Genomic DNA, 27,357 nt, shown 5'->3' on the forward strand with positions numbered 1-27,357 from the left:
ATGGAACACTTGTAAATATAGCTTTCAAGGGAGAGAAAAAGTGGGGGACTGGAAGTGTTAGGTGTGACATCAGGAGTACATAGTGAGTGTCAAAAAACATCCCAGAGGTGTGCAGTACCAGGGGGGAGGGCAGGAGATAAAGCTGCAATGCGTAAACCTAAACATAGATTAAATAGAGATTTTTTTTCCACATGGGGTTGCTGTAGGGAACCGATTCCCAAGAGCTGGCCCAGGGGCAAAAGTAGACATAGTTGATCTCCTTGAGCCAGCCATTACAACTCGCAGAATCCACAATGGTGTCGAGTATGGCGGCTGATGACAAAGGTGAGTAGGGCCCATGGAGAAAAAAGGGAGTTCAAAGACCGTTAAATTACAAAAAAAAGCATATCAGCTACCAATCATAAAGGAGCTATCAAAATCAAAATGGAACTATCTCAAGTGTGAATGTTCTTTACCCTTAAGGGAAACCTGAATAAAAACCTGTAAGAGTGGCAGAAAATTCAGCGATTTCTTGAGTGAAAGTTTGAGCCAGCAACTTTGAGGCGTTTTGGAGGGTCCTTTCTGGGGCTGCGTTGGTCTAGTGATCGAGTGGCAGAGGAGAATCTTTGAAGTAGGTTAGGTTGAGTGTCTGGTTTTAAAGAATGCAAGAAAGATTCCATCTCAGATAGATTGTGGAAGGTCAGTTGATCACCAGTTGGAGTGCGGAGACAGAGTATTGCAGGATAAGCCAGAGTAAATTTGATTTGCTGCTGGAATAATTCCAAACAAATGGAGGAAAGCTTTCCTTTTCCTACAAACATCTTGCGAGTATTTTGAAGAAGCAAACTTATCAGGATAGTTCAGATATTTGGCAATAATGAGGCAAGGTGAAGTTCGATAAGCAGAATAAGCACCTAGATGGCAAGCCCATTCAACGGTGCACGTGGAGGCAAGACCCAAAGCTTCAGGTATGCATGAGGCACAAAAAGCTAAAAGAGAATGTTTGCAGAGATTCTGGAACCCTTACGAACTGCAAGTTACTGTGCCTCAACCTGTTTTCCAGATCCCCACTTTTTGGAGAATATACTGGTTGGTTTTGCCTTGTTGTTATTCAGTGGCTTCTGTTTGGTATAGCTAATCTTCAGTGGTGGACAGCTACATCTCTGCTTCATATAGGTGTGCTGTATGACCCCCAGTACCTTCCTAATCTTCGCCATTCCTGTCTGTACTACCTTCTCCACTGATAAGGCTATAGTGGGAGCAAGGAGAGCTGCCACAGCCTGAGCGATGCGCACTGTGTCATGATCGGCTGGTTAAGAAGAGGTGTGTGTGTGGCACCAACCACCATGACATCAGGAGCCGCCATGCTGGGATCAGGACTGCCTCCGGTGGGTCGGGCTGGTGCTGTGAGTCATGGGAGGATACAGAGAGCCACGGCTGAGCTGGGAGCCACGCTAGATTCTCAGGCAGGTATTGTAGGCAGCTTTTGGGGCTGCTCAGTGGGAAGAGAGAGGGGGAGCAGCTACTCCATGCGGCACCGGACCTGAAATCCACCCTAGATGTTAATCCCTTTCCCAACCAGTGTCATTAGTTCCGTGATAGTGTATAATATTGGCACGTATCATTGTGTTAGTGTCACTGGTGATGTCAGTGTCAGTTTCCTCGACCCAGATTCTGTTTCAGATATTCACAGAATCCAACCAGGTGACTGGTTGGTGGTCAAGCGGCATGTCAGAAAGCCTTTAGAACCAAAATTTGATGGACCACATTTGGTGCTTTTGATAACCGGTTCCGCTGTCAAGTTGGAAGGAAAGCTCACCTGGATTCACGCCAGACACTGCAAGAAAATCCTGAAGTGATGATATCCTTTGAAAAAATTATGATGATGTCTCTTTTCTTTTTGTTGTTTGTGAGAACTGAGACATGAAAAAAAAAAACCCTTTCATCCAAATGTTAAAATTGTATGCAACCCATAGCAACGCTAGTAACTGCTGGGTGTGTTCTCACTTACATCCCCAAACAGGAACAATACCCATGTTAGCAATGCTTCTCAAATTCAATGATCTAAACAGGACCAGAATAAATGGCTCATAGACAGCCTCCACAGCTAATGAGCACAGATCAGTAACTTTGATGGTCTCAAAACAGATAGACACTCCATAGATTTATTTAAACATTACATGCCTGTTCAACACCTGGTTGGGCAATTCAGATTTCACCGGAGCAAAAATGACAGTTTATGGAGGAAACTATTGTCATTATTATTAAATATGTTGAAAGGCTGGCCGTAGGCCAGCCTGTATTTGTAGGAGGAGCCTGAGAGGGCTATTTAAACCTCCTCCTCTGTCAGGGCCAGTGTTGTCAGGATTTCTGGTTGATGCCGACACTGCTGGCTTCTTGCTGAGTGATAATCACGTGTCACGTTGGGGTGGGGGGGTGTGAGGCACTACCGGGGATACCATCCGCCCGCCACCCACCCCCTCTTCACTCTGATCCCCTTCTGTGTCTCCCGGGGTTCCCGGCGGGGGAGGGGGGGTGTGGTATCGGCGTGCCCACCAGCTTTTCTCCTGAGCTGATCCAACGCCACGTGGGGGGCGCCCGCCTGCTTTCTCCCGGTGTTCCCGGTGGGGGGGGTGTGTCAGCTGCCTTTCGCCGCCAGAAGATCTGGGGGGGCCGTCCCCCTGCTTCTCCCGGTGTTTCAGTCGGGGGGAGGGGGTGATCGGCCGTCTTTTTGTCCTCCTGTCCTCCACCTGCGCTTTCACCTCAGCTCTCCTGCTTGCAGCCCGCCCACTTCTCTCGGTTTCCCGCCGGGGGAGGGGGGGTGATCGGCCGTCCTTCACCCACACTTTCCCCTCGGCTCTCATGCTGGCAGCCCGCCTGCTTCTCCCGGTATTCCCGCCGGGGGGAGGGGGGGTGATCGGCCGTCCTTCACCCACTCTCTCCCCTCGGCTCTCCTGCAGGCAGCCCGCCCGCATCTCTCTGTATTCCCGCCGGGGGGAGGGGGGGGTGATCGGCTGTCCTTCCGTCATCCACCCACACTCTCCCCTCAGCTCTCCTGCAGGCAGCCCGCCCCCTCCCCCTGGTATTGCCACCGGGGGGAGGGGGTTGAGCGGTCATCCTCCACCTTTACGATCTCCCCTCAGCTCTGGGTGGCCAGTGTGCAGCCGCCCGGCGTTCATGGGGTGGGGGGTGTGCATCCATCTCCTCGCACCACTTCCTGGGCTCAGTCTCTCCCCCCCCAAAAGTAAGGAAAAAAATAAATAAAAATAAAACAGGATGGCAAGATACCCATGGAGGGTTCTATCTAAGCTTATTATTTAAGTATGATATTTGGTTTTACTTACATATGCTACTGTATTGGATGGCATGGTTTCCATGCACTACATGGCATAAGAGAGGAACCTTCCAAAGGGGTATGGAGAGGAAATATAAACGCCATAATCACACTAGACGCGTAGAGCATAAGTGTTTAGAGATTAAATCTACACTTGTTTTCAGTCAGCTTTTTCCGTCATGGCGTTCTGTTCAGCATTTTCCGTCATGGCGCTCTGTTCAGCATTTTCTGTCATAGCGTTCTGTCCAGCTTTCTCTGTCATTGCGTTCAGTCCAGCATTTCTGTCACAGCGTTCTGTCCAGCATTTCTGTCACAGCGTTCTGTCCAGCTTTTCTGTCACAGCGTTCTGTCCAGCTTTTCTGTCACAGCGTTCAGTCCAGCATTTCTGTCACAACGTTCAGTCCAGCATTTCTGTTACAGCGCTCAGTCCAGCATTTCTGTTACAGCGCTCAGTCCAGCATTTCTGTCATTGCGTTCAGTCCAGCATTGCTGTCACAGCGTTCAGTCCAGCATTGCTGTCACAGCGTTCAGTCCAGCATTGCTGTCACAGCGTTTAGTCCAGCATTTCTGTCACAGCGTTCAGTCCAGCATTTCTGTCACAGCATACTGTGCAGCTTTTCCGTCACAGCGTTCTGTGCAACATTTCTGTCACAGCGTTCTGTGCAACATTTCCGTCACAGCGTTCTGTGCAACATTTCCGTCACATCGCTCTGTCCAGCATTTCCGTCACAGCGTTCTGTCCAGCGTTTCTGTCACAGCGTTTCTGTCCAGCGTTTCTGTCACAGCGTTCTGTCCAGCATTTCCGTCACAGCGTTCTGTCCAGCATTTCCGTCAAAGCGTTCTGTCCAGCATTTCCGTCACAGCGTTCTGTCCAGCATTTCCGTCACAGCGTTCTGTTCAGCATTTCCGTCACAGCGTTCCGTCCAGCATTTCCGCCACAGCGTTCCATCCAGCATTTCCGTCATAGCGTTCCGTCCAGCATTTCCGTCATGGCGTTCTGTCCAGCATTTCCGTCATAGCGTTCCGTCCAGCATTTCCGTCATAGAGTTCTGTCCAGTTTTTCTGTCCAGCATTACTGTCATAGCGTTCTGTCCGGCATGTCTGTCATAGCGTTTCTGCCCCTGGATGCCTGTCATAGCGTTCTGCCCCAGGATTTCTGTCATAGCGTTCTGCCCCTGGATTTCTGTCATAGCGTTCTGCCCCTGGATTTCTGTCATAGCGTTCTGCCCCTGGATTTCTGTCATAGCGTTCTGCCCCTGGATTTCTGTCATAGCGTTCTGCCCTGGATTTCTGTCATAGCGTTCTGCCTCTGGATTTCTGTCAGTGTTTCACCCCAGGATTTCGGTCACAGTAGTCTGCCCCAGCATTTCTGTCACAGGGGGATGCCCCAGCATGCTTCCCAGCTTTTCTGTCATAGCATTATGCCCAAGCTTTTTTGTCTTTGCGTCTCTACCCCAGTGTTTCTGTCATAGTGTTCTGCACCAACTTTTTCTGGCTCAGCGTTCAGTCTCAGTGTTCTGGCTCGGCATTCAGTCGTAGCATTTCGGTCATAGCGTTTCTGCCTCAGGATTTCTGTCTTTGCATTTCTGTCTCAGCGTTCAGTCTCAGCGTGTTTTTGGGCATTGCATTTCTGGCCAGGATTCTGCTGTTGCGTCGCTGTCTCAGTTTTTCTGTTATAGCATTTCTGCCCTAGGATTTCTGGCATTGCATTTATGCCTCAGCGTTTCAGTCTTGGTTGTTGCTGTCATTGCGTTTCTGCCCCTGGTTCTGTCTCTACGTTTCTGCATCAGCATTAAGTTTCAGCGTTTTCTGTCATGGTGTTTTTCATCATGGCGTGTTGTGTTTCTGTCTCAGCGTTTCTGTCTCAGCGTTTCTGTCATTGTGTTGCTGCCAGCATGTCTGTCAGAGTATTTCAGTCTCAGAGTTTCTCAGAGGGGCGTCGTTCACTCATGACATACTCTGGTAGTCTTTTGTCTTTGTTGATTGTCATGTCCCATCGTGTCTGTGTCATGTTTTGTGCCTGGGTCAGGTAGCTAGGGCTCACACGTCAGGATCTGTCACGTCTATAGATCCATACGGGCTGAGGTTTTTCGTTTGTTAATTGATTGTTGTCCACAATCTTCTCGCCCGTATACCATACGTCATACGTTGCATGTTCATTCACCACATCTATAGGACTACCCACCATGGCCTGTGGGTGCACTAGCCCTGAGTTTTTCAGTTAATTACCTGTCTCTGCGCTGCAGGTTACTCGGGCTCACTTACCACTTACATGTGGGTGGGGGGGGTCCGTCATCAGGTTCATTTTACGCGCAGTGGTCTTGTCTTTTCTGCTCATGTTTCATTCTTAGTTAGGTAGGGAAGTATTGTTGTTCTCATGTCTGGTTGTCTGTCATTTCTCTAGTTTGTGTTTCAGGTTGGGCCGTCTTGGCATCCATACCGATATCAACCATGCTTGTACTCACTTCTTTCAGCCCGGCTATTGTTGGGGGCTAGTTGATTGGTGCTGATGTCATTTCACCACTGGGATCACCCTTGGGTCAGAAGCAGTCGCAATTTTTCTTCAGTTAATGTCCTGTTGTGTTGAGGCCCTGGCTACCGCCCAGGGATGTATAGTCTCTCTCAGGGTGTGTGCTAAGCCACATCCCCATGACGGTCCTTGGGTGGTAGGTTGGGCAGATGTCATAATGATTCTGGATTCTGGATTCTGGATGAACTCCAACTCTTGGCTCTGATCTTGTCTAACTTATTGCCTGGAGTTCTACTTGGGGACATCAGTCCAGTCGTTTTTTCCGATCCCCAGCTTGTTCCAAGTAGGGGGGGCTTGGGTATGTCTGTATCATGCCATGGGACTATTCCCCCGGGAGGTAGTCTGGCCCTCCTTGGTTCAGGATTCGGACTCAGCTGTTCGATCGTATATGGTGGGACCGGGGTCCTGTGTCCGGCATGGTTTCTCCATGTTTGACAATATTATTGCCATGGTACATGGGCCTTATCTGCTTACTCCATCACATCCATCAGGTATCCAGCTTTTGCACTCCTACTAGTGGTCTTTTTGCCACTTACCCTCTTGGGGGGTGGAGGTATCTGGGCTATTTCACTGGTGTTCATTGAGGTATTTCGCCATCATTTGCAGGGGTTCCTCGGGCCAGGCCTTGTTCCTTTCCCCTCACGTATCCTCTCATTTCACGAGAAGTTCATTCTCGGGTCTGGGTGTCGCGGGCATCAGGCTCAATTCAATCTTTCAGGGGATGTTCAGTTGGGTTCGGGGTAGTGTCGCAGGTTCGATAGGGGGTTCCTTCTCATCACCAAGTCAGGAGTCGGTGTGTTCTTTTGCCACAGCGAATACTTTCCGGTTACTTGCTGGATACCTACTGTTGCCGTCCGGGAGCACACCTTTATTCGTGATGGTTCATTACCTTCCCTTCTTCACCTAAATTTTGTGTCTTTTTGCCCTCTTTTCAGGCATACTGACCAGTTAGGCCAAGGCACACCTCAGGCCTTGGTTCTTAGGAGTATCGCATTTCCCGCTTGAAGACTCTGACTACAAGTTGAAAGGCTGGCCGTAGGCCAGCCTGTATTTGTAGGAGGAGCCTGAGAAGGCTATTTAAACCTCCTCCTCTGTCAGGGCCAGTGTTGTCGGGATTTCTGGGTTCCCACCCACCCGTTCCCCAGTTTTCTTACATTCTCATAGCATGTTGTTCTTATTCTTACATTCAGGGTATGCCCTCTTTTCAGGCATACTGACCAGTTAGGCCAAGGCACACCTCAGGCCTTGGTTCTTAGGAGTATCGCATTTCCCGCTTGAAGACTCTGACTACAAGTGTAAATAAAGCATATGCCTGGCTTCCTGCTAATGGTAAATTAGCACCTGCTTTGGCTGTTCGCTAAAATACAATGCAACCAGATCAAAGTCCAGAATACCCTTTAGTGTTCAAAAGAAAAAGCATAGATTAATGCTAAATTATCTCACTGCAGCTCAAGGTGGGATGTGTAAGGTATTTCACACTGACTGGTGTATATACATTTCTGATACTTCTTCTGACTTTGGGGTCTTCTCGCCGGGCTCCTCCACTATCTTCTGTTCTTTTGCTACTCTTTTGCTAGTGGAGGAGCCCAGCTTTCTCCTTCATAGTCGTCGCTGTCCGGGGGTCTTCTTCTGACTTCGGGGTCTTCTTTCGACTTCTCCGCGCTTTCCGGCCTCTTCTCCCACTCTCCGGTTCTTCTGCCGGCTCCTCCACTATCTTCTTCCAGCTCTTTTACTAGTATTGGCCCAGTCTTCTCGTCCATCGTCATCGTCGTCATCTTCTTCTTCTATAGGCATAAGGGGCGAGGTCACCGGGTTATGTCACATGGTGACCCTGCCCCTTATGATGTCACAGTCCCAGCATCCCCCGGGGCTGTGACATCATAAGGGACGGGGTCACCAAGTTCAATAGCCAGTAGCCAATAGCTTCTGATGGTTTTCCCAATGGAATTTTGATGGGATTTCACTCAAGCTGTCTTGCGTACACACGGTCACACCAAATTCCAACAGTCAAGAACGCGGTAATGTACAACATGTACAATGGGACTAAAAAAAGGAAGTTCAATAACCAGTAGCCAATAGCTTCCATCTCGTAGTTGAATCTAAGCAAGCATGAGTTTTTGCGCGTCGGAATTGCATACACACAGATTTTTGGAAAAATTGGTGTTAACCCTTCCCTATGCTATCCAAAAAGCTTAAAAATATTTTTTTGGGCTAGAGATCCACTTAAAAAATTTACCTGAGCCACCTTACATACAAATTCAACTTAAGAACAAACCATCTCCCCCAGGTTACCTTCTTTGTAACCTGGGGACTGTCTGTAGGTAGTAAAACACTTGCCCCTACTTTTTTTTATAAGATCTTTCAGCCTATTTTTCCTCATTAGAAATGCCCTGCTGCCGGTTAATTATAGACTGCTATATGACCTGTGGCCTCTTAAGTTTGAAGAGAATTTGATAGGCATTAACCAGCAGCAGGACAGTTTTGCATCAGCTCCACCAAACTACTTTTTAATTTATATTTACTGATCAAAGTCGGTCTATTACTGTTGGATGAAAAAACCTGTGTTGCTGCAAAAGCTACCTGAAAAAAGCCTTTAAAAATAAATAATTAGATCACATTGGGATGCTGTGACTGTATGTAAGCCAAATTAATTGTAAAATGAAAAAAATCTATTACACAACAAATTTGCACTGCCAGTTTATGTGGTTGCTGTCCATGAAAAGTGCAATGTTATGTTACACCACATACAATTTTACTGCATTCACAAACATGTCATTAAAATAATTTCTGCATTTTCAATGTTGCCTATAAAGCCTCATACAACCACCCTCTTCCTGTTGTACAGAATTTAAAAATAAAATGTTTGGCATTGATAGGTGTTCTCAGCGGCAGTGCCCAGCCTCACATGTCATTTTCTTACAGGAATTTTGACAATTAGCTTTAAAAATGGCTAGCAACTAAAACAAGATTTGCCCCCCTCCAATCCGTCACTTGATGACACCTGACTCTCCTAATATATGTCCTAACACCTGTGTGGGAGTATATGCATACGAAGTGTGACTTTTAATGGTATGGAATGCCATAAGTACAGAAGAGGAAGAGTTTTAAATACAATAAAACCTCCATTACTGAAAAAACAGAAGGGCAGTGTCTATTATTTTGCTTCCAACAATTGCAGAACATTGTTTTACATAAAATGATAGGTGCAATATAATGGGTAAATTTATGTATTTTGTCACTTGCTGTTCAATATTTACTATACACCATGGCTTTCTTACAATTATTTGTCTGACTGTATATTTATATCCATGGCAAGAGATTATCATCATAAGTGAATAAATTGTGACAATGATACTTTAAAAGGAGACTAGTTCTAACTTCTGATAATTTATTATATACATTTTTTCTGATATAATAATGACATTCCAGAGATGTATGTATGTTCTATCTTTGCCACGTGTATAGATCAAATATATTCAGGAAGTACAACAACCACAGTGAAAGTGTAGTAAGTACAATAGAAAATATGTAGTCTGCTGTTCTTGTTCCTTAACAAAGAGGCACAAACTTCTGCACCATCTATTACATGTGTCTTCTGTCATTTTATTCCAAACATAAAATATACAGCACATTTACTTAAACGTCCTTGTACATGTCTGTTAGTAATAATGAAATCTTTAGAAAGCTTCACAGCTACTCATCAAACATATACTTTCAAAGACACGTGCTCTTAGAGAAGTAGCTGAAACCACCAAGCAGAACATTAAGTATACAAAGCAGACAGTAAATAAGACTACTTAAAGCAGTAGAACATACTGTAATTGTATACTGCAACAGAAACATAATATAAGACTAGCAGAGTACTACAACAAATTGTCAAATTCAAACCATTTTCTTGCAGAAAGAATTTGGAAACGTTTCGCATTGTCGAAGGAACAAATGTGCAGAGTGGAAAAGCATTTTCCTAAAGCCTGCAAACTGTAACATTTTTTTTTTTCTGCAAATTGTGCGAAGTGCTTTTTAAGAATATGACGTCTTTAGGCAGATTAAATCTAAAATGCATTTTTGAGTAAAAATGAAATATTCAGCAACCGCATTGTCTAAACATGCAAAATTACTACATTGCTAAAAGCTATTCTGCTTAAAGTCATTAGTTCTGAAATCTTTGAAGGTTGGATATATGAAATATTTCAGACTAGTAGTCTTTTTTTTTATGTTCACTCCAATATTAAGGAGACCATACGGAGATTTAATAAAGCTGGTGTGCTCAGAATCCGGTGCAGCTGTGCATGATAGCCAATCAGCTTCTAACTTCAGCTTGTTTAATTAAGCTTTGACAATAAAACATGGAAGCTGATTGGTTTCTATCCAGTTTCACCAGAATTTACACACTCCTGTTTTAGTAAATGTCACCAGACTGTTTATTTCAGTAACAATCTTCCGTAAGATTAGCGGGGAATTCAATAAGTCTCTTCTGACATGTTTCCGGTGCTATGACCCTTTAAAATGTTTTGCATCAGATTTATTATTTTTCATTTGGTAACTTTACTCAACGAGTGCATCGGGTTCAGGTAGTTCTTAAAGTGGTTGTAAACCCTTACAAACCACTTTGACCTACAGGCAAGCCTAGATTAAGGCTTACCTGTAGGTCCAAGAAATATCTCCTAAACCTATACGGTTTAGGAGATATTTACCTGAACACAGACACAGGCCGTAGACAGCGGCACGCAGGCGCACTGGGTAAGCCACAGATCGCAGTGATATGCCGCGAGTGTCGGCTCCCGTGTGCATGAGCGGGAGTGATGTCATTGCTGCTCCGGCGAATCACAGCGCCGGAGAAGCGAGACCCACGGAGACCCACCAAGAAGATGGATGCTCGGAAATACAGGGGACAGCGGTGACTTCGTTGGCTCCTGTGTCAGGTAAGGGACACATAATGTGCTACTATGCGATGCATAGTAGTCCATTATGCTTTACCTTTGCAGGGAATCAAAGAGGAAGTAAACCCATCAGGGTTTACTTCCACTTTAATTGTGTCATTTTTACAACAAGCTGGGCCGCTATGTTTTCCATAATAGAGCCTGTCTGTACTGTGTAGGCAGATCTTCTTTATCAGTTGTAACCAGGGCTGGACTGGGACAAAAATTTGGCCCTGGACTTCATCCGGATCGGCCCACTTTTAATTTTGCAAACACGCACAAAAACAGTATATAAACTATGCGAACATATATCTGCCCTCCAAGTTTTACAACATTTATTTTTCTGTATGAAAAAGTGTAAAATGGAAATATACTCTAACTCCTCACTCACCTCTCTTATTATTTCACTTATTCTCCTCTGTAATTTTTCTCCTCCTTCTCACATTACTGTGTGAAGTGGGTGGGCTAACGTCATGCAGGAACATTGCTATAGCCTCATTGGCTTGAGTTTCAGAAACTGGCATTGCTGCACAGCCATTGGCTGCCTTTCAGAAATGTAGTGGTGCTGAGGCTGAGCTGAGTTGGCCACTTTGAAGTGAGGTGATGGGCAGTGCGGATGACAGGTCTCTCCCATACCGGCTGGCTGGACAAACCCCCCGATGGACACCCAAGCCCCCCCTTCACTGGCCATTAGCTATTCTACTTTATTTGTACTCTATTTCTCTTATAGGCAGTACAGCAGTGCTCAAACTAATGTCCGCGTGAGCTGCGCAGCCATTACTTTGACAGGCTGTCACTGAAACTGGCCCTTTGAACCATCGGCCCACCGGGAAACTCCTGGTAGTCCCGATGGCCAGTACATGCCTGGTTGTAACTAGTTTTGAACACTGTCTGTTTTAACAAAGAGATAACAATTTAGTAGCTGAACTACTGGCATTATCTGACAGTTAGAGGGAGATTAAAAAAAAAAATTCTTAGTTTCTGTTATACACTGATAAGGAGGCACTGATGAGGATGAACTGATATGAGGCACTGATGAGCCCTGATAGGTGGCACTGATGAGCACTGATAGGCAGAACTGATGGGCACTGATAGGCAGCACTGATGAGGAGGCACTGATAGGCAGCACTGATAGGCAGCACTGATGGGCACTGATAGGTGGCACTTATGGGTACTAAGAGCGGTGGCACTGATGGGCACTGATAGGCAGCACTGATGAGGAGGTACTGATAGGTGGCACTGATAGGCGACACTGATAGGCAGCATTGATTGACAATGATGAGGCTACACCGATAATTAGGGCGCTGATGATCAGTACCCTGATTATCTGTGTAAATGTCCCCTGTAACACTTGCCGGTTACCATCTCTCCTCACGCTGTGACAGAGCATGAGGAAAGGAATGCTCATGCTGTGATTGGCCCTTTACCATGATCACAGAGCATTCTGAATACTTGCCCCAGGGGGCATGGGGGCACAGTTCAGAACAGGAGAACAGAGCTGTAGCTGTCTTTCTGCTACAGCGTGCTCAGGAAGTGGTTAAAGTAAACCTGCTGTTAGGCCAACCCATGTATATCAGTATTACAATGCAGTTACGTAAAATGTGCTCTAAGAACCCCCCCCCCCCCCCCCCCCACACACACACACACACACACACACACACACACACACACACACACACACACACACACACACACACACACACACACACACACACACACACACACACACACACACACACACACACACACACAGAATATTGCTGATCAAATCTGTCTGGGAGATGTGCATTGTGACAAGAGGAGGAGCAAGGCACAACAATGATATTTTTTTATCCAACTGTGAACTATATGGTAGCTTTCCGAGTAACCTGTTGCAAGTTAAAGCAGCGTGTTACTTTAATGTTTTCCTCCCCAGTAGCACATACTCACATTTTCCCACTCCCCCATTGCTCCATTCAGCCTCTAGGAGCCAAGAAAAAACATAGTACTTCGGGTATGAAGGAGCAAATAACTTAGGCCGCGTACACACGCGGGGACTGTTCGCCCAACTTTGTCCGCTGAACAGTGTTTCGGCAAACAGTCCGCTCGTGTGTGGGCTTTCAGCGGACAGTTTCAGCGAACAGTCCGCTGAACAAGGTTTTTCGGAAATTCCGAAAAACTGTCCGCTGAAACTTTGTTTCAGCGAACAGTCCCCTCGTGTGTAGGCTTGTTCGTCAAACTAAGTTCCGCGCATGCTCAGAAAGGATTTACACGCCGAAAGTTATAATGCAGTGTATAGGACGTCGTATTTTTCGTCCCGTCGTACGTGCCGTTCACGTCATCGCGCACGGTTTCAGCAAACTGTTCGTCCGTCGTGTGTGGCCATGTCCGTCCATGCTAATTTTGAGCGGACTGTTTGCCGAAACTGTTTGACGGACAAAGTTGGGCGAACAGTCCCCGCGTGTGTACGCGGCCTTACTCCCTTTTTTCCCATGTGACATTGCTGGTGCTTGGTAATTGGTTAAGCAGTGTAATATGGGCTGGAGGGACATGTCCCATTCCTACTGGTGGGGGGAGCAAAGTAAAGGGGAGTATGTGCTGCCAGGGAAGGGGATTGTAAGCTAACCTGTTATTTTGTCCTGCAAACACAGCTTTAAGCAAAATCACAATAAAGGTGAATTCAGCATAACTGAATTGAAAAAAAAACTAATTTATTGAAAATTGTTTCCCTATAAAACTACAATAAATATATTTTAGAATTCTCATTATGTATTTAGTTTATTTCTTTGAGACTTTACCTTCACCCAAGCTATGATATGTATGAAAACTGATTTCCCTATGACAATATGACACTCAAGAAAGTTTCCCAAGGGCTCTTTGCTGCCTCGTGGCAGCAGGTAGATTTATCTGATGCAGATTTATGTGACAAAAAGATATCCATAGCTCACATTTCTAATATGCTTGCAGTTGACAGGACATATAGAAAGACAGGGCCTTGAGCCACAGGATTAACAATGAGATGTTAACTAAGAGGAGAAACAGAAGCTCAAGGCAAAGGAAATTCAATTCCAGATTTGAGAAAATTTCATGAGAAAGAGCTAAAGGCCCATAAAATTGTGTCATCTAAGTAAAGCAGAGCTGCAAATCTACCTTTCTGATTTGCACAACAAAACCTTTGTAGAGCCCATGGGATAGCTTTGTTCTGAAGCGAATAGATTAATTTAAAAAATAGAACTGAGCAAATATGTACTTTAAATACATGAGATAATACAGGAAAATCACTGTTTTTCACATATATTTTTCCATAAACACTCTTGTGATTTTTTTACTTATTTGCTTATTTATAGAAATCCCTAAATATTCACTAAGAGGTTTAGAATATTATGTTTATTTATGCATTATATACAGTTTCTGGTATGTTCTTCGGAAGACTTGTATGCATACAATTGTAGATTTCCAGGACCATAGTTATAAAGCAGCAACATGGCTTTACTACAGTCAGTCATACTGCTGCTTTAAAAATTATTTATAAAGCACAGCAATATGCATTACAAAATGTCTACTGTGTTCCGTGGAATTCAGGACCACAAAGCCAGCAGATTACTATTCAAATTAAGGACTAAGTGGGAAAGAGCAGGGATGGGGATCTTCCATTTTAAGGTCATGTGACCAGCCTCTCCACCAATTACATTACTAATTATCTCTGCAGCATTAAAGTGTTACTAAACCCAGGACCCTGCATTCACTATATCTGGTCTCCCACGGAACATGGAAATGCAATCTTTTTTTTCAGTGTAAAGCAGTCTTAAGACTTCTATCAGTGCCTGGTTAAAGATGGTAGGAGGAGTTCTCATACTGCACCGGCTGTCTTATTAGGATGCAGGACCCCTGACCCTCTGTCTGGACAGTGCTGATTGGCCCTGTGCTGATCACATGTACTCTCCCAAAAAGAAAAGAAAAAACTCTCTAGCAATATACACAGAACTGAGCAGGTGCAGCCTGACTCCATTTACTCTGTCCTGTCTGGACATGTTTTGGGGCAATGCAAGAAGGGAGGGATCTGTGCATATAGGATCAAACAGCCTTTTTATACAAAATAGGGTATTTACCCCTCAGGTTGCACAGTGAGTGTTGTGGGTTTAATAACACATTAAATGCTGCAGGCTGCATATGGCTGCCTACTTTTTATGAATAGGACATAAAATGCAGCTCGTGACACTTTATGGAAACCTAGAAAAATATGCACCAAAGGTCACCAATCATTGAAAAACAAACAATTAATGGTGTACCTAGAAATCACAGGGCTCTATACCAAAAACATTTAAGGATCCCTCTCACCACACAGAAAAGAAGAAAAAATTCCATTAATTACCACAGTCATATGGCACAGGTCCTGAGTTACAATATATATATTTTTTTATCATGACTAATTTGGTTTTAATGACCCTTTAGAGGCTAATGCCCAGTAAAATTAAAGGATGGATAAGGGAAACATGCCCCTATGTTGGTGTTTAATAGTATGGAAGACTGTTCCCTTACATTTCTGATCAATGGAAGGAAGAATATCCCCTTACATTTGCGGTCGAAAAATGGAAAAATGCCACTTTATATTGGTGGTCAGTGGATAAAACCATGCCCACTTACATTGGTGGTAAGTAAGGGGAAGAATACACCCTGATATTGGTGCTCAGGGGGTAGAAGACAGCTCAACTATATTGTAGCCAATAGAAATAAAAATGCAGAAAAATCATTTTCTTTCCTTTGATCATTTCCGGGTGATGTCGCTGGTTATTAAGGACTTGGTGGTGCCACCACCTATTAGCATTCTTAACAACTATCAACAGTGGAAAGCTGTCATGTATAATATCAAATATATCAGAATATTAAAAGCTTTTGCACCAAACAGAAAAAATATGTGGGTATTCATCTGAACATCCAAACAATCAAGGTTCAGTGCAAAACCTTAAGCTCAACCCTACTTGCAAGAGGAGGAAGATTCAATAAAGTATTAATCATGGCTAATGTTTTGGTGGAACATACTCAAACCCATGTCCCCATTCCAGACCTGCTCCTTTCAATCCACATGGATGACCCAGGTGCCGGCTACTGCAACCTGTCTGCACTCTCAGTGAAAAGTAAATATAAGCCACACTCAAAAGCTTAATTCTTCTCTCTTCTGTCAGAAACCATGAACCAGACTGAGATAGAAGTACAATTAAATCACACTTGTTTATTAATAAAAAGGTAAATAGAGTAAGCATAGTCAAAGCATAGCCAGAGTGCAGTAACCAGATCGAGTAGTCAGCCAGTCCAGAGTTCAATAAACAGATCGGGTATTCAGCCAGGACAGAAGTCAGGGATCCAAGTAGAGCAACAGCAAGCAGGATAAGGAGCCAAAAGGGATGTCAGCAAGCCAGGCTTTAAACAGAACCACAGGAGATGGTTTCCTGTGATGTGACAAAGGCGAAGGCAGAGATGAAGTGAGCAGGAAAGCTTTAAGTAGGCAGGTCAGACAAGCGGGATCATGAACAGCCAGTAACTGTGGAAAGAGATGAGAGCTGGCAATTAGCCAACAGCTGAGCAGCCAGCCCAAAGAAGGAAGGGCTAAGCCAGCCCTGACAGTACCCCCTCCTCAATGACCTTTCTCCCTTGGAGGGCCACCGTGCTTGAGGGGAAAATGTCTATGCAACTCGCGGAGGAGGACAGGTGAATGTACATCCAAGGATGAAACCCAGGAGTGTTCCTCCGGACCGTACCCCTTCCAATGCACCAGGTACTGTATGCACCCACGGAACCTACGGGAGTCAACAATGGATTGTACCTCATACTCTTCATGGTTCTCAATGGGAATAGGCTGAGGGTGTGGTACCGAGGTGGTAAATCGGTTGCAGACCAACGGTTTCAATAAGGAGACATGAAACACATTTGAGATGTGCATACTAGGAGGAAGGTCCAACACATAAGCCACTGGGTTAATCCTGCAAAGAATATGGAAAGGCCTAATAAACAAAGGAGCAAACTTCAGTGAGGGAACACGAAGTTGGAAGTTGCGAGATGACAGCCAGACTCTGTCCCCAACCTAGTAGGAAGTCACAGGCGGGCATCTGCGGTCAGCAAGGAGTCTGTACCTATCATTAACATGACGCAAAGCCTCCTGGACTTGTACCCAAGTGGAACGAAGACCACGGAGATGCACCTCTAATGCAGGAATACTCTGGGGAAGAAACGAGGCAGGCAACATGGAAGGTTGGAAAGCATAATTCGCCATAAATGAAGACAATCGGGAAGCAAAATTCAAGGCACTGTTGTGAGCAAACTCTGCCCATGGTAATAGGTCTGACCAGTTGTTATGGTGGTCAGAAATATAGCAATGTAGGAATTGCTCCAAGAACTGATTGGCTCGCTCTGCAGCCCCATTAGACTGTGGGTGATACGCAGAAGAGAAAGCAAGCTGGATTCCCAACTGTGCACAAAAGGCTCACCAAGAACCAGGAGACAAACTGACTGCCCCATCCGAGACAATCACCTTGGTTAGCCCATGTAAGTGAAAGATCTCCTGAGCAAAAATGGAAGCCAGTTCCTTAGAAGTAGGCAACTTCTTAAGTGTAATATAATGACACATCTTTGATACCCGGTCAACCACCAGAAGGATAACAGTGTTGCCTTGGGAGTTGGGCAACTCCACAATGAAATCCATTGACAGGTGGGTCCAGGGCCTCTCTCCATTGGGTATGGGTTGTAGGAGGCCCACTGGAAGGTGTCGTGGAGTCTTACTCTGAGCACACACGGAACAGGCAGCTATGAAGGCAGTAACAGCCCGTACACTAGGCCACCAAAATTGTTGGGGAATGGCCCAAATGAGTTGATTCTTCTGACCAGCTGCCTTGGGAGAATGGTAAGTCTGGAGCACGGCAGTACGGAGACTCTCTGGGACAAAGCAGCGGTCACAAGGTTTCTCCGGAGGAGCATGGACCTGAGCAGCAAGAATTTTGTCACCCAAAGGAGAATTAAGCCTGGTGCGAACCCTAGCCAAGATACGATCAGGAGAAATCACAGGAACAGGAACCGACTCCAACTTGGAAGGGGAGAACAATTGTTGTGACAAGGCATCAGCCCTTACAGTCTTCGTACCAGGTAAGAATGAGACAATGTAATTAAAACTCGACAAGAAATGACCCCATTGAGCCTTTCTGGGAGAGAGGCGCTTAGCCTCAGACAAGAATGTAAGATTCTTATGGTCAGAAAGAATAAGAACCGGCACAGTGGTACCTTCAAGGAGATGTCTCCATTCTTTCAGGGCTAAAATGATCGCCAACATCTCTCTGTCACCAATCTCATAATTGCACTCAGCAGGTGACAATGTTTTGGAAAAGTAGCCACACGGATGCATAGAGCTCTCAGAGTTAGGATGTTGAGACAAAAGGGTGCCAACTCCAGTCTCAGAAGCATCAACTTCTAGGATAAAAGGCAAAGTAGGATCAGGATGTGCCAACACAGGATCAGAAACAAAGGCAGCCTCAAAGACCTTAATGGACTCAGGAGACCAACTCTGTGGCTTACTGTCCTTTCTGGTCATATCAGTCAGGGGCTTGACCAGAGACGAGAAGTTACAAATAAACTTCCGATAGTAGTTGGCAAAGCTCAGGAAATGCTGCAGAGGAAGTAAACCCACAGGTCGAGGCCACTGTAGGACTGCCAAAAGTTTCTCTAGGTCCATCGAAAAAACCAGCAGTGGAAATTACATTCCCAAGAATGTAGCCTGTTCACGATGGAACTCGCACTTCTCCAGTTTACAATAGAGATTGTTGTCTCTTCATTTCTGAAGCACACGACAGATATCTGTGTGGTGGTTCTCCAGGGACTTGGAAAATATGAGGATGTCATCGGGATAAACCACCACACATAACTGCAACAAATCTTGGAGGACATCATTAATAAATTCCTGGAAAACTGCCGGGGCATTACAAAGGCCAAAAGGCATTACCAGGTACTCATAATGGCCTGTAAACACGTAGTCAGCAACAGTTCTCGTACTCTGTTTGATAGACATGAGGCACTTGGCAGCAGAAGCGGAGCATGCGGGAACGTCAAATACCCTTTTAAAGGAGGCCGCAAACCTAGGGTAACTCAAGACAACAGGTTTTTGCATCTCCCATAGAGGGTTAGCCCAGACCAAGGTTCTCTCAGAAAGCAAAGATATCACGAAACATGCTTTGCTTCTGCACCTGGGGCAGCATCTCAAAGGATATCTCAACCTGATTGAGAAACCCTCTGCATTGAACTGGATCGACCCCAAATCGCTGGGGAAGTGGAGCGGAACCAGACATACCTCTTATAGAGGTAATATTGGAGGCGGGTGCCTGCACGGAGACTGGTGCAGCATCAGGGACGGCCTGCGACTCAGGTTGTACCGGAGCAGCCACAGTGGGGGATACCAGGTGAGCCGTGTGACTCAGGAGCGTTTGTAACGCCATGGCAAACTGATCCATCCCGTGATCTTGCTCATCCAATCTGGAAAAAATATTACCAACAAGTGGATTGACTGTATCTCCTGAATTCATGGCCTTCGCCTACTGTCAGAACCAGAACCAGACTGAGACAGAAGTACAATTAAATCACACTTGTTTATTAATAAAAATAAAAAGGTAAATAGAGTAAGCGTAGTCAAAGCATAGTCCAGTAACCGGATCGAGTAGTCAGCCAGTCCAGTGTTCAATAACCAGATCGGGTAATCAGCCAGGCCAGAAGTCAGGGATCCAAGTAGAGCAACAGCAAGCAGGATAAGGAGCCAGAAGGGATGTCAGCAAGCCAGGCTTTAAACAGAACCACAGGAGATGGTTTCTTGTGATGGGACCAAGGCGAAGGCAGAGATGAAGTGAGCTGGACAGCTTTAAGTAGGCAGGTCAGACGAGCAGGATCAGGAACAGCCGGTAACTGTGGATAGATACGAGAGCTGGCAATTAGCCAACAGCTGAGCAGCCAGCCCAGAGAAGCCCAGACATCTTCTCTATTTAATGTGTCAAAGGTAGAAAACTGCATACATTAACGTCTCCACCCAAAACCACTTTTCTTTAATGCTTTTCACGTTTGCTGGCTTGCTGAAAAGGATAGGGGAAGACTTGACAGGGTGGACTGGGATTATATGCTTTCAACCTTACGACATCTTGGGCTGGGCCCTCATATGTATAAATGGATAGAGGCATTATATTCCAGACCAGCTGCTCAAATACAAGTAAATGGGACCATTTGCTCTTTATAATGGAACGTTCGCACTCTCTCCCTTGTTACTTGTGCTATCATGCTATCTCTAGAACCCCTCCTAGCAACGATGCGGGCAAATCAAGATATACAGGGCATAGAAACAGCTGAGCAAGAACATAAGGTAACTGCATTATTAACATTATGTTCTATGCATCTAATCCAAGACAGACTCTGCCTAACATTCTAATGGAATTGAAAAGATATGGGGTAATCTCAAACTTAAAGGTCAACATAGTGAAATCTGAAATATGAAACCATCTCTGTCCCCCAAGAGGAGCTTGGGGCCCTTAGAATCCTGTATTCCATCTGCATTAACGGATTTATATCAGGATAATTATCTACTTATTCTCTATAAAATTAAGCAGGAATTTATGCTGCTGTAAGGCTTTCTTGGCTGGGCAGGATAAACGTGTTTAAAATAATGACTCTTCTGAAGGCTCATTTATAGTTTTCAGGTGCTCCCAATAAATATACCGAGATATTTTAAAACGTATAGATTATTGCTAAGGTGATGCATCTGGAAAAATAGAGGCCCCGTGTTGTGTATATAATTCTTGTTAGTTGGTGATTGTCTTTACCACATCTTGAGAATTATCATGAAGCAGCAGTTCTGGTTAGAGTAATTGACTGGACACATAGTGCCCCTTTTAAAAACTGGGTACAACTGGAGGAAATCACAAATTAAATTTATATAAGGACTTACCCGCTATTACAGCAGAAACCTTAAGGGTTTGGGACAATGTCTATAAAAATATGAAATGGCAGTTTCTCTCCGGGGAATGAAAGTGAATAAATCCTATTTAAACTGGACAACTTCAAAGTGTTTGAGATTAAAGTGATTGAAAAGGTTAGTTTTTATTTTATTTTATTTAAAATAACAAACATGTCATACTTACTGTCAGGAAAGGTTCCACCCACTAATGGCTGTCAGGCATTTGGCGTGCAGTACTGATGTCCACCAATGGGTGTCTCCTGACAGTCTGGAACTGTCAGGGGAGCTCTCTCTTGCTGGTGGTATTATTTGATCTTTGGGCACCCACCAGCGGGTGGTTCCTGGCAGTGTGGAGCCGACATCATCTCCTGAGCATCACCTGAGCCTGATTGCAGGAGATATGTATAAATACTCGGCAAGTACACACACACTTTGCCTTGGTATCTTCCTTGCACACTGACCTGATTCTGTGAGCTCTGAACCTGATCCCGATCCTGTCTCTGAACCTGATCCCTGTACCTGAACCCTGTGCCTTGTACCTGCACCAGTCCCTCTTGTGATCATGTTACCCTTACCTTTTCTTACAGCCTGATCCCTCCATCCACTCCTTGTCCTGTTTGTTCCCTGTCTCCATCTGCTGTTCTCCCATTGATGACCCTGGCCTGTCTACGTTTATGATTCTGGTATTTCCCATTATATGTATATATCTGTCTGTTTATTATTATTATTTGTGGGTCTCTGTTTGTGGTTGGTAAGTTGCACACTTATATTGGAGGTGGTTGTGTTTATATCATTCACTTATCTTAATAAATCACTATATTTCACTTATATACGTTTGGGTTTCCTCTGTTGTGGTCCACACAGTTCTAGTCTCACCTGATAAGTGACACTTACCTCCACTCTGCAGCTCATATTGCACAGAGTTCCCCCGATAATCCTCTTCTGGGGTCCCCTGGCAGCGCTGGTAGCTCCTCCTAAAATCAGATAACCCTCTAGGGGAAAGGCTTTCGAAGGGTCACCTTGCGGGCGTGCTCCCGAGTCCAGAATTCAGCATCCATAGACACGAATGCCGGACTTGGCCCATGTCATTAGATTTGATTGACAGCTACGAAGGCAGTTATCAATCTATTCAATCAAGAGCCAGACTTTCCGCCAACAAATTTTAGCTAGCAGGTTCTCAAATTTCCGATCGTGTGTACACAAGTCCAATGCACAAATGTTCACACATGCTCAGAGTCAAGCAGTAGGAGCCACATTGGCTATTAAACTTCCTTTTTCTCGGCTCGTAGCATGTCTTGTACGTCACCACATTTCCACGGTCGTAATTGTTGGCCAACATTTGTGTGACCGTGTGTATGCAAGACAAGTTGGAGCTAATAACCTTGAAATAACATTCCATGGTTTTGTTATCGGAAAGTCTGACCATGTGTATGGGACATTAGAGGTTTTTTTTGCATTTAGATGTGAAGTGTCTCCACCTCTCATGTTGCCTTTCGCGTCCTCTCCAGGGAAGAATTTCGATATATATGATTTTAACTATGAGGTTCTAGGAGATATGCCTTTTATATATGTTTATTATTGTATGTATGTCATGCTGTGTTTGAGATTTAAATGCCTTTTGTATTTTATGGTGAATTTTATGACAATGTAATGTGCTAAAATTAATTTAAACAAGCCAACAGTGGTGAAAGGCTTCACGGAAGTGGAAGGAGTTTTGGAGTGCGGCTTAAATTTACCTTTAATGAATGTTTTGGTGGGGTGCAACTTACCTTTCTTAGTAGAAAGGTAGGTTGAGACCTGCCAGAACATTGATCAAATTTGGGTTCTGTTGCAGGTAAGAAAGCTTTTAGATATTTATCCGTTCTCTTGGATTTCGTTTTCAAAAAAGGCTTGCAATGAGGCTGTTATGTAGACCTCTATTGCTTACATCTCCTCCTCAAAAGGCAAGTTCTGATTTCCCTCTGACTTTCTCATCTGCATGCCTATTATAAGCCAGTGACAAGTAGTAAAGCAAAAGCTAGCCAGGTATCTAACATTTTCAGTAGGTCAAATATGGCAGGCTAAATGTTTCAGTACAGCATACTTTATAAACATAAACATAACATTGTAATTAAATTCCTGCATGACTGCATGGGCTCGCCCCTAAAATTAGATCCCAAAACCTGTCTGCTGAGCTTGCTCCCGGACGCATAGGCAGACAAGTTTCAATCCATCTTCCCATGTGAATCATTATTCTGTGCCAGAAAAATGATAGCAAAGTTCTGGATGCAAAGTGCCCCCCCCCCCCCTCAGTCCAAGCATGGATTGGGGGAGTTAATGCAACACTACCACACAAAAAGGTTATATATCAACATAGGGGATGCCCGGACAAATACCATAAGGTCTGGGATAGATGGCTCGCTACATCGGACACCTGTACGGAATAGGCCTAACTACTGCCTGGTATATGGGGAGCTAATGGATATCGCTGGTGTGGCCTTTGCCAGGAACATTCATAAGAGTGATACATACCATAAAGAAACAAAGCTGATGAACATAATGAGGGTAACTAAGAAATCTAGATGTAAATGTGCTTAATGTGGCCTTTATGGTTAGATACTCAGGAGGGGAGGAGGGGATAAAAAAAAGAGAAAATTCCACACGTTTGTAAACTGATACTTCTTTGTTATGTGATTTGTGCACTGTGCCTGTATGTCTTCTGCACATTATTGCAAATAAAACTTGTTGTTTCATAAAAAAAAAAACATATTTCTTGTACAGTATATAAAACATAAACTTCTTGACATAACCATAATAGTTCATATTCCCTCTCCCTGTCACTTTGAAAAGACATCATTCATTGTATGACAATGTGATCCAGGAATAGAAGTTACATTTATCATATGAATAAAAGATTAATGAACTCAGAGCATTATCTGAAGTTTGCAGCTAGTATCCTACCTGAAGAAATATCAATACGGTTTTTTTTGTACTTTGTCATATTGATATGGACGCTGACTTTGCCATCTGTTAAGTCTATTTCCACACTTCCAACCTCATCAGCAAATGTGGTGAAGAGAAGAAGTCCATTTAAATTCCAGGTGCGAAAATGAAAATTCACAGAAAAAACATCCTCGGCTGCCCGTCCAAGTACTTCCAGGTAACTAGTCGCATTAAAGAAGACAGGGACCGCATGTGATTCAACGCACGTAAAGCTTAAATTATCCTACAATAAAAGGAGAAAAGATTACACAATACTAACATTTTAAAGTTTTTGTTAACATAACAAAAAGGGTCTGAAGATGATAACGTAGAATCCAGTCAATAAACTCTACCAGGCTTTGTTACAAATAAGGTTTAATAAAATTATTTATACTTCATGAATATTTTTTCTCTTGTTTCCTATGTTATAATCCACAGACTTTTCTAAATATACACAGGCAGAGAGTGATGTAAATACTGACTGTCTGATCCCTTGTGTGTTCCCATGTTAGGGAAATCATGCTGTTCTTCTAGAGTAATCCCTCCACTTGCATATGGGAACCCACTGCCACTGCCACAGTCCCCATCCAATTTTGGTGTCCAGTCTGAATCTGGGTATACACTGCACATTGTATCTGCCCCACTTGTCTCCTGAGAAAGCAGGCTTTAGACCAGTGATGGCAAACCTTAGCACCCCAGATGTTTTGGAACTACATTTCCCATGATGCTCATCTACACTACTGGGTGAATGAGCATCATGGGAAATGTAGTTCCAAAACATCTGGGGTGTCAAGGTTCAGCATCACTGCTTTAGACCCTAAGAAATGCATACAGACATCCAGTTCATGCAACGCCACCTTTGAAGGATTTCAAGTATCTGTATTTATCAGTTGTATGTGTGTAACCCCATTTCAGGTATAAAGCCTTGTACACAATAGTTTTTTTTTTTCGTTCAACCCAGCAGGGCTGAATGAAAAAAATACCTGACAGCTCAGGAGGAGTCATGGTACTGACTATCAGACGCCAGAATACTCCAGTCAGTGCTCTCAGCCAAGAGCTCTCGTTGATTGGGAGTCGACTGACATACCTTTTTCAGGCATGCCTCTTTGACAGTAGGCGGCTGAATGGCTTTTGTGTCTAAAATTTAGAGTTGTCATGAGGACAAGAGGTGGAATTAAAGTGTAGCTAAGCCCAAAACAAACATTTAACATAATACAGTTTACCAATCCTTAGATGTCATGTCTACAAGAGTTTTATGTTTTTAGTTTTTTCTTCCATTATTTTCACCTAGTGATTTGGCCATTAACACACTTCCTGTGTTAGGGTGGCTTGTCTAGCTATAGAAGACCAACATAGACACCCTTGGATAGCAGCAGTGTCTGTGTTAGATGGATAAGTAGAGTTAACTAGATGTTATATAAGTTACTAACAAATGAAAGCCTGACTCCAACCAATGCATTTTAAGCAGTTGCAGAAACAGTTTGGTTCCTTTTGTGATAAATGTTTAACCACTTCAGCCCCGGACCATTTTGCTGGCCAAAGACCAGACCACTTTTTGCAATTCGGCACTGCGTCACTTTAACTGACAATTGTGCGGTCATGCGACGTGGTTACAGAGATTCCTATCATTGAAGCTTTAAACTGTGATCCCTTTCCTATAAACAATTTATTATGGTTACAACCTACAGACCATAAAAGCATACATAAACCAATCTCTAAGCATTCTTTATCTATCTGGAATAGGCATAGAATCTCACATGGTTTGCAATCCTCACATAACCCGCTACTTTCCTTTCACAAAAATCCGGCCTTTTACCCAGCTTGGACATTTCCCACAACTTTTAAAGCTTGGTTCAAGGCTGGTATTACTTGTCTATATAATTTAACTTCAACTTCCTCAATAAGACCTTTCCCTGAACTATGCGAGATATGTCAACTTCCTCAATCTGAAATATTCAGATATCTTCAAATCAAAAATTTTTATACTCCCCTTCTCAACTCATGTGCAAACCCTTACACCATTTCTCAATTTGAAAGGTTTTGCCTCAAAGAACCACATGCTAAAGGTCGTATTTCATCTATCTATGCTCAATTGATCTCTAAATCTAATATTATTGTACCTACATACGTTGCTAAGTGGTAAAGGGATCTAGATCGTATAATTGACTCTAAAACTTGGTCTCACATATGATGTAATACCAAATCTTCCTCTACAAATATATTGGCGGTGATACATTGTATAAAGTTCTCACCCGATGGTATTTGGTTCCTACAAGAATAGCTAAATTCCAGATGATGCGTGCCTCTGTTTTCGCGGCTGTCAGGAACAAGGTACATTTATGCACATTTGGTGGCAGTGCCCAATTGTGCAAATGTTTTGGAAAAAGGTATTTGTAATAATTTCAAAATTATTTAACTGCTCCATTTTACCAGACCCAATGTTAGCTCTTCTTAATTTAAAACCAGCCTCTATTACTTTGAAACTATTTAAATTATTTCTCACATTCCCGATAGCCACAAAACAGACTATAGCTAATGCGTGGAAAACACCTGTCGTGAATATTGTAGAAACCTAACTCAGAATGAATCAATCTTTTATCCATGCTAAAATGGATGCTATCGATAAGAACCATTTGACACAGTTTGACATCACATAGAAGCCATGGATCAATTATTATATGTCAGATACTTTTGATAACCGAGTAATCTCTCCATGGTGATTAATAATACTCTTTCAAGGATTACAACTTCAGTATGTATATGTAAAACTCATCTCCAGAGTCCCGTTGTTTCCCCATCCCATATGTCTTTTTTCCCTCTTAGCATTTCCTTTCTTCCCCACAACCAATTTTTTCCTTATGTTACATTATCTAATATAAACATTTATCTGAAGATACGGTCAAGTTTTTACTTATTTCAAATCCCTATTTAGATATATATGAATATACTTTAGTTTAGAAAGTTTTTTTTTTCTTTTTTCTTCTCTTGTAACATCCGTACTTCAATATGTAATTCTAATCATTATATCAAACGTTCTGTATATGCTGTTATCTTATGTTTCTAAAAATAAAAACATTTGAACAATATACTACTGATGCAGCTTTGTAAGCAATGGTGGACATTTTCTTTTGAATGAATTTTCCTATAATAATATATAATACATATATACTAGTTTGTTTTAAATAATTACTGGAGAAACATTAAAACATGTTTTGTGATCCTAGCTGGAATCACATACTTTCTATAAACATAATACACTATATCCCATTTTTCCTTTTCCTTTTTTTTTATTAAACAGAACTGTAAAAAAGCCCTGCATTATCCAGGTCATACTTTAAGATCATGTTGTTGTTGTTGTGCTAATATATCTTGCTTAATAAACAGTGCATTGTCCATTATGCTGTATGCACTCTGGGCAAGAATGTTAACATAGTAACTCACCACATTGTTGTAGTTCATCTTCCTTCTCCTGGCAAGGTCAGTGATGTTAAGTGCATTGTATTTAATGCTTTCCATACAACCCTTGAAATTATTTCCACCATTGGAACTTGGCTTTCCACTTGAAGGCATACCCCCGAAGGTCAACTGTTACAAAAGAGCAAATATGATAAGTAGTATGTTCACACTTTTTTCCTCATTACATTTACTTATTTGGTTGTATTTGATTGTTAAACATTTTAAT

The 27,357-nt window shown here is 43.4% G+C and overlaps 1 protein-coding gene across 1 annotated transcript in view; it reads right to left on the minus strand.

Moving 5' to 3' along the window:
• Positions 1-27,357, minus strand: part of CNTNAP2 (contactin associated protein 2) — a 2,388,168-nt gene that overhangs the window by 1,190,571 nt on the left and 1,170,240 nt on the right. Inside the window, exons 7-8 of the mRNA XM_077491601.1 lie at positions 27,117-27,260; positions 23,655-23,919 (exon numbers count right to left, since the gene is read on the minus strand). Coding sequence (XP_077347727.1) covers positions 23,655-23,919; positions 27,117-27,260 — 409 coding nt within the window. The remainder of the gene's footprint in view (positions 1-23,654; positions 23,920-27,116; positions 27,261-27,357) is intronic.

The sequence above is a fragment of the Lithobates pipiens genome, unplaced genomic scaffold (genome assembly GCF_037356315.1).
Source record: "Lithobates pipiens isolate NorthernLeopardFrog02 unplaced genomic scaffold, aLitPip1_a1.2 Scaffold_19, whole genome shotgun sequence".
In the NCBI taxonomy this organism is placed as follows: Eukaryota; Metazoa; Chordata; class Amphibia; order Anura; family Ranidae; genus Lithobates; species Lithobates pipiens.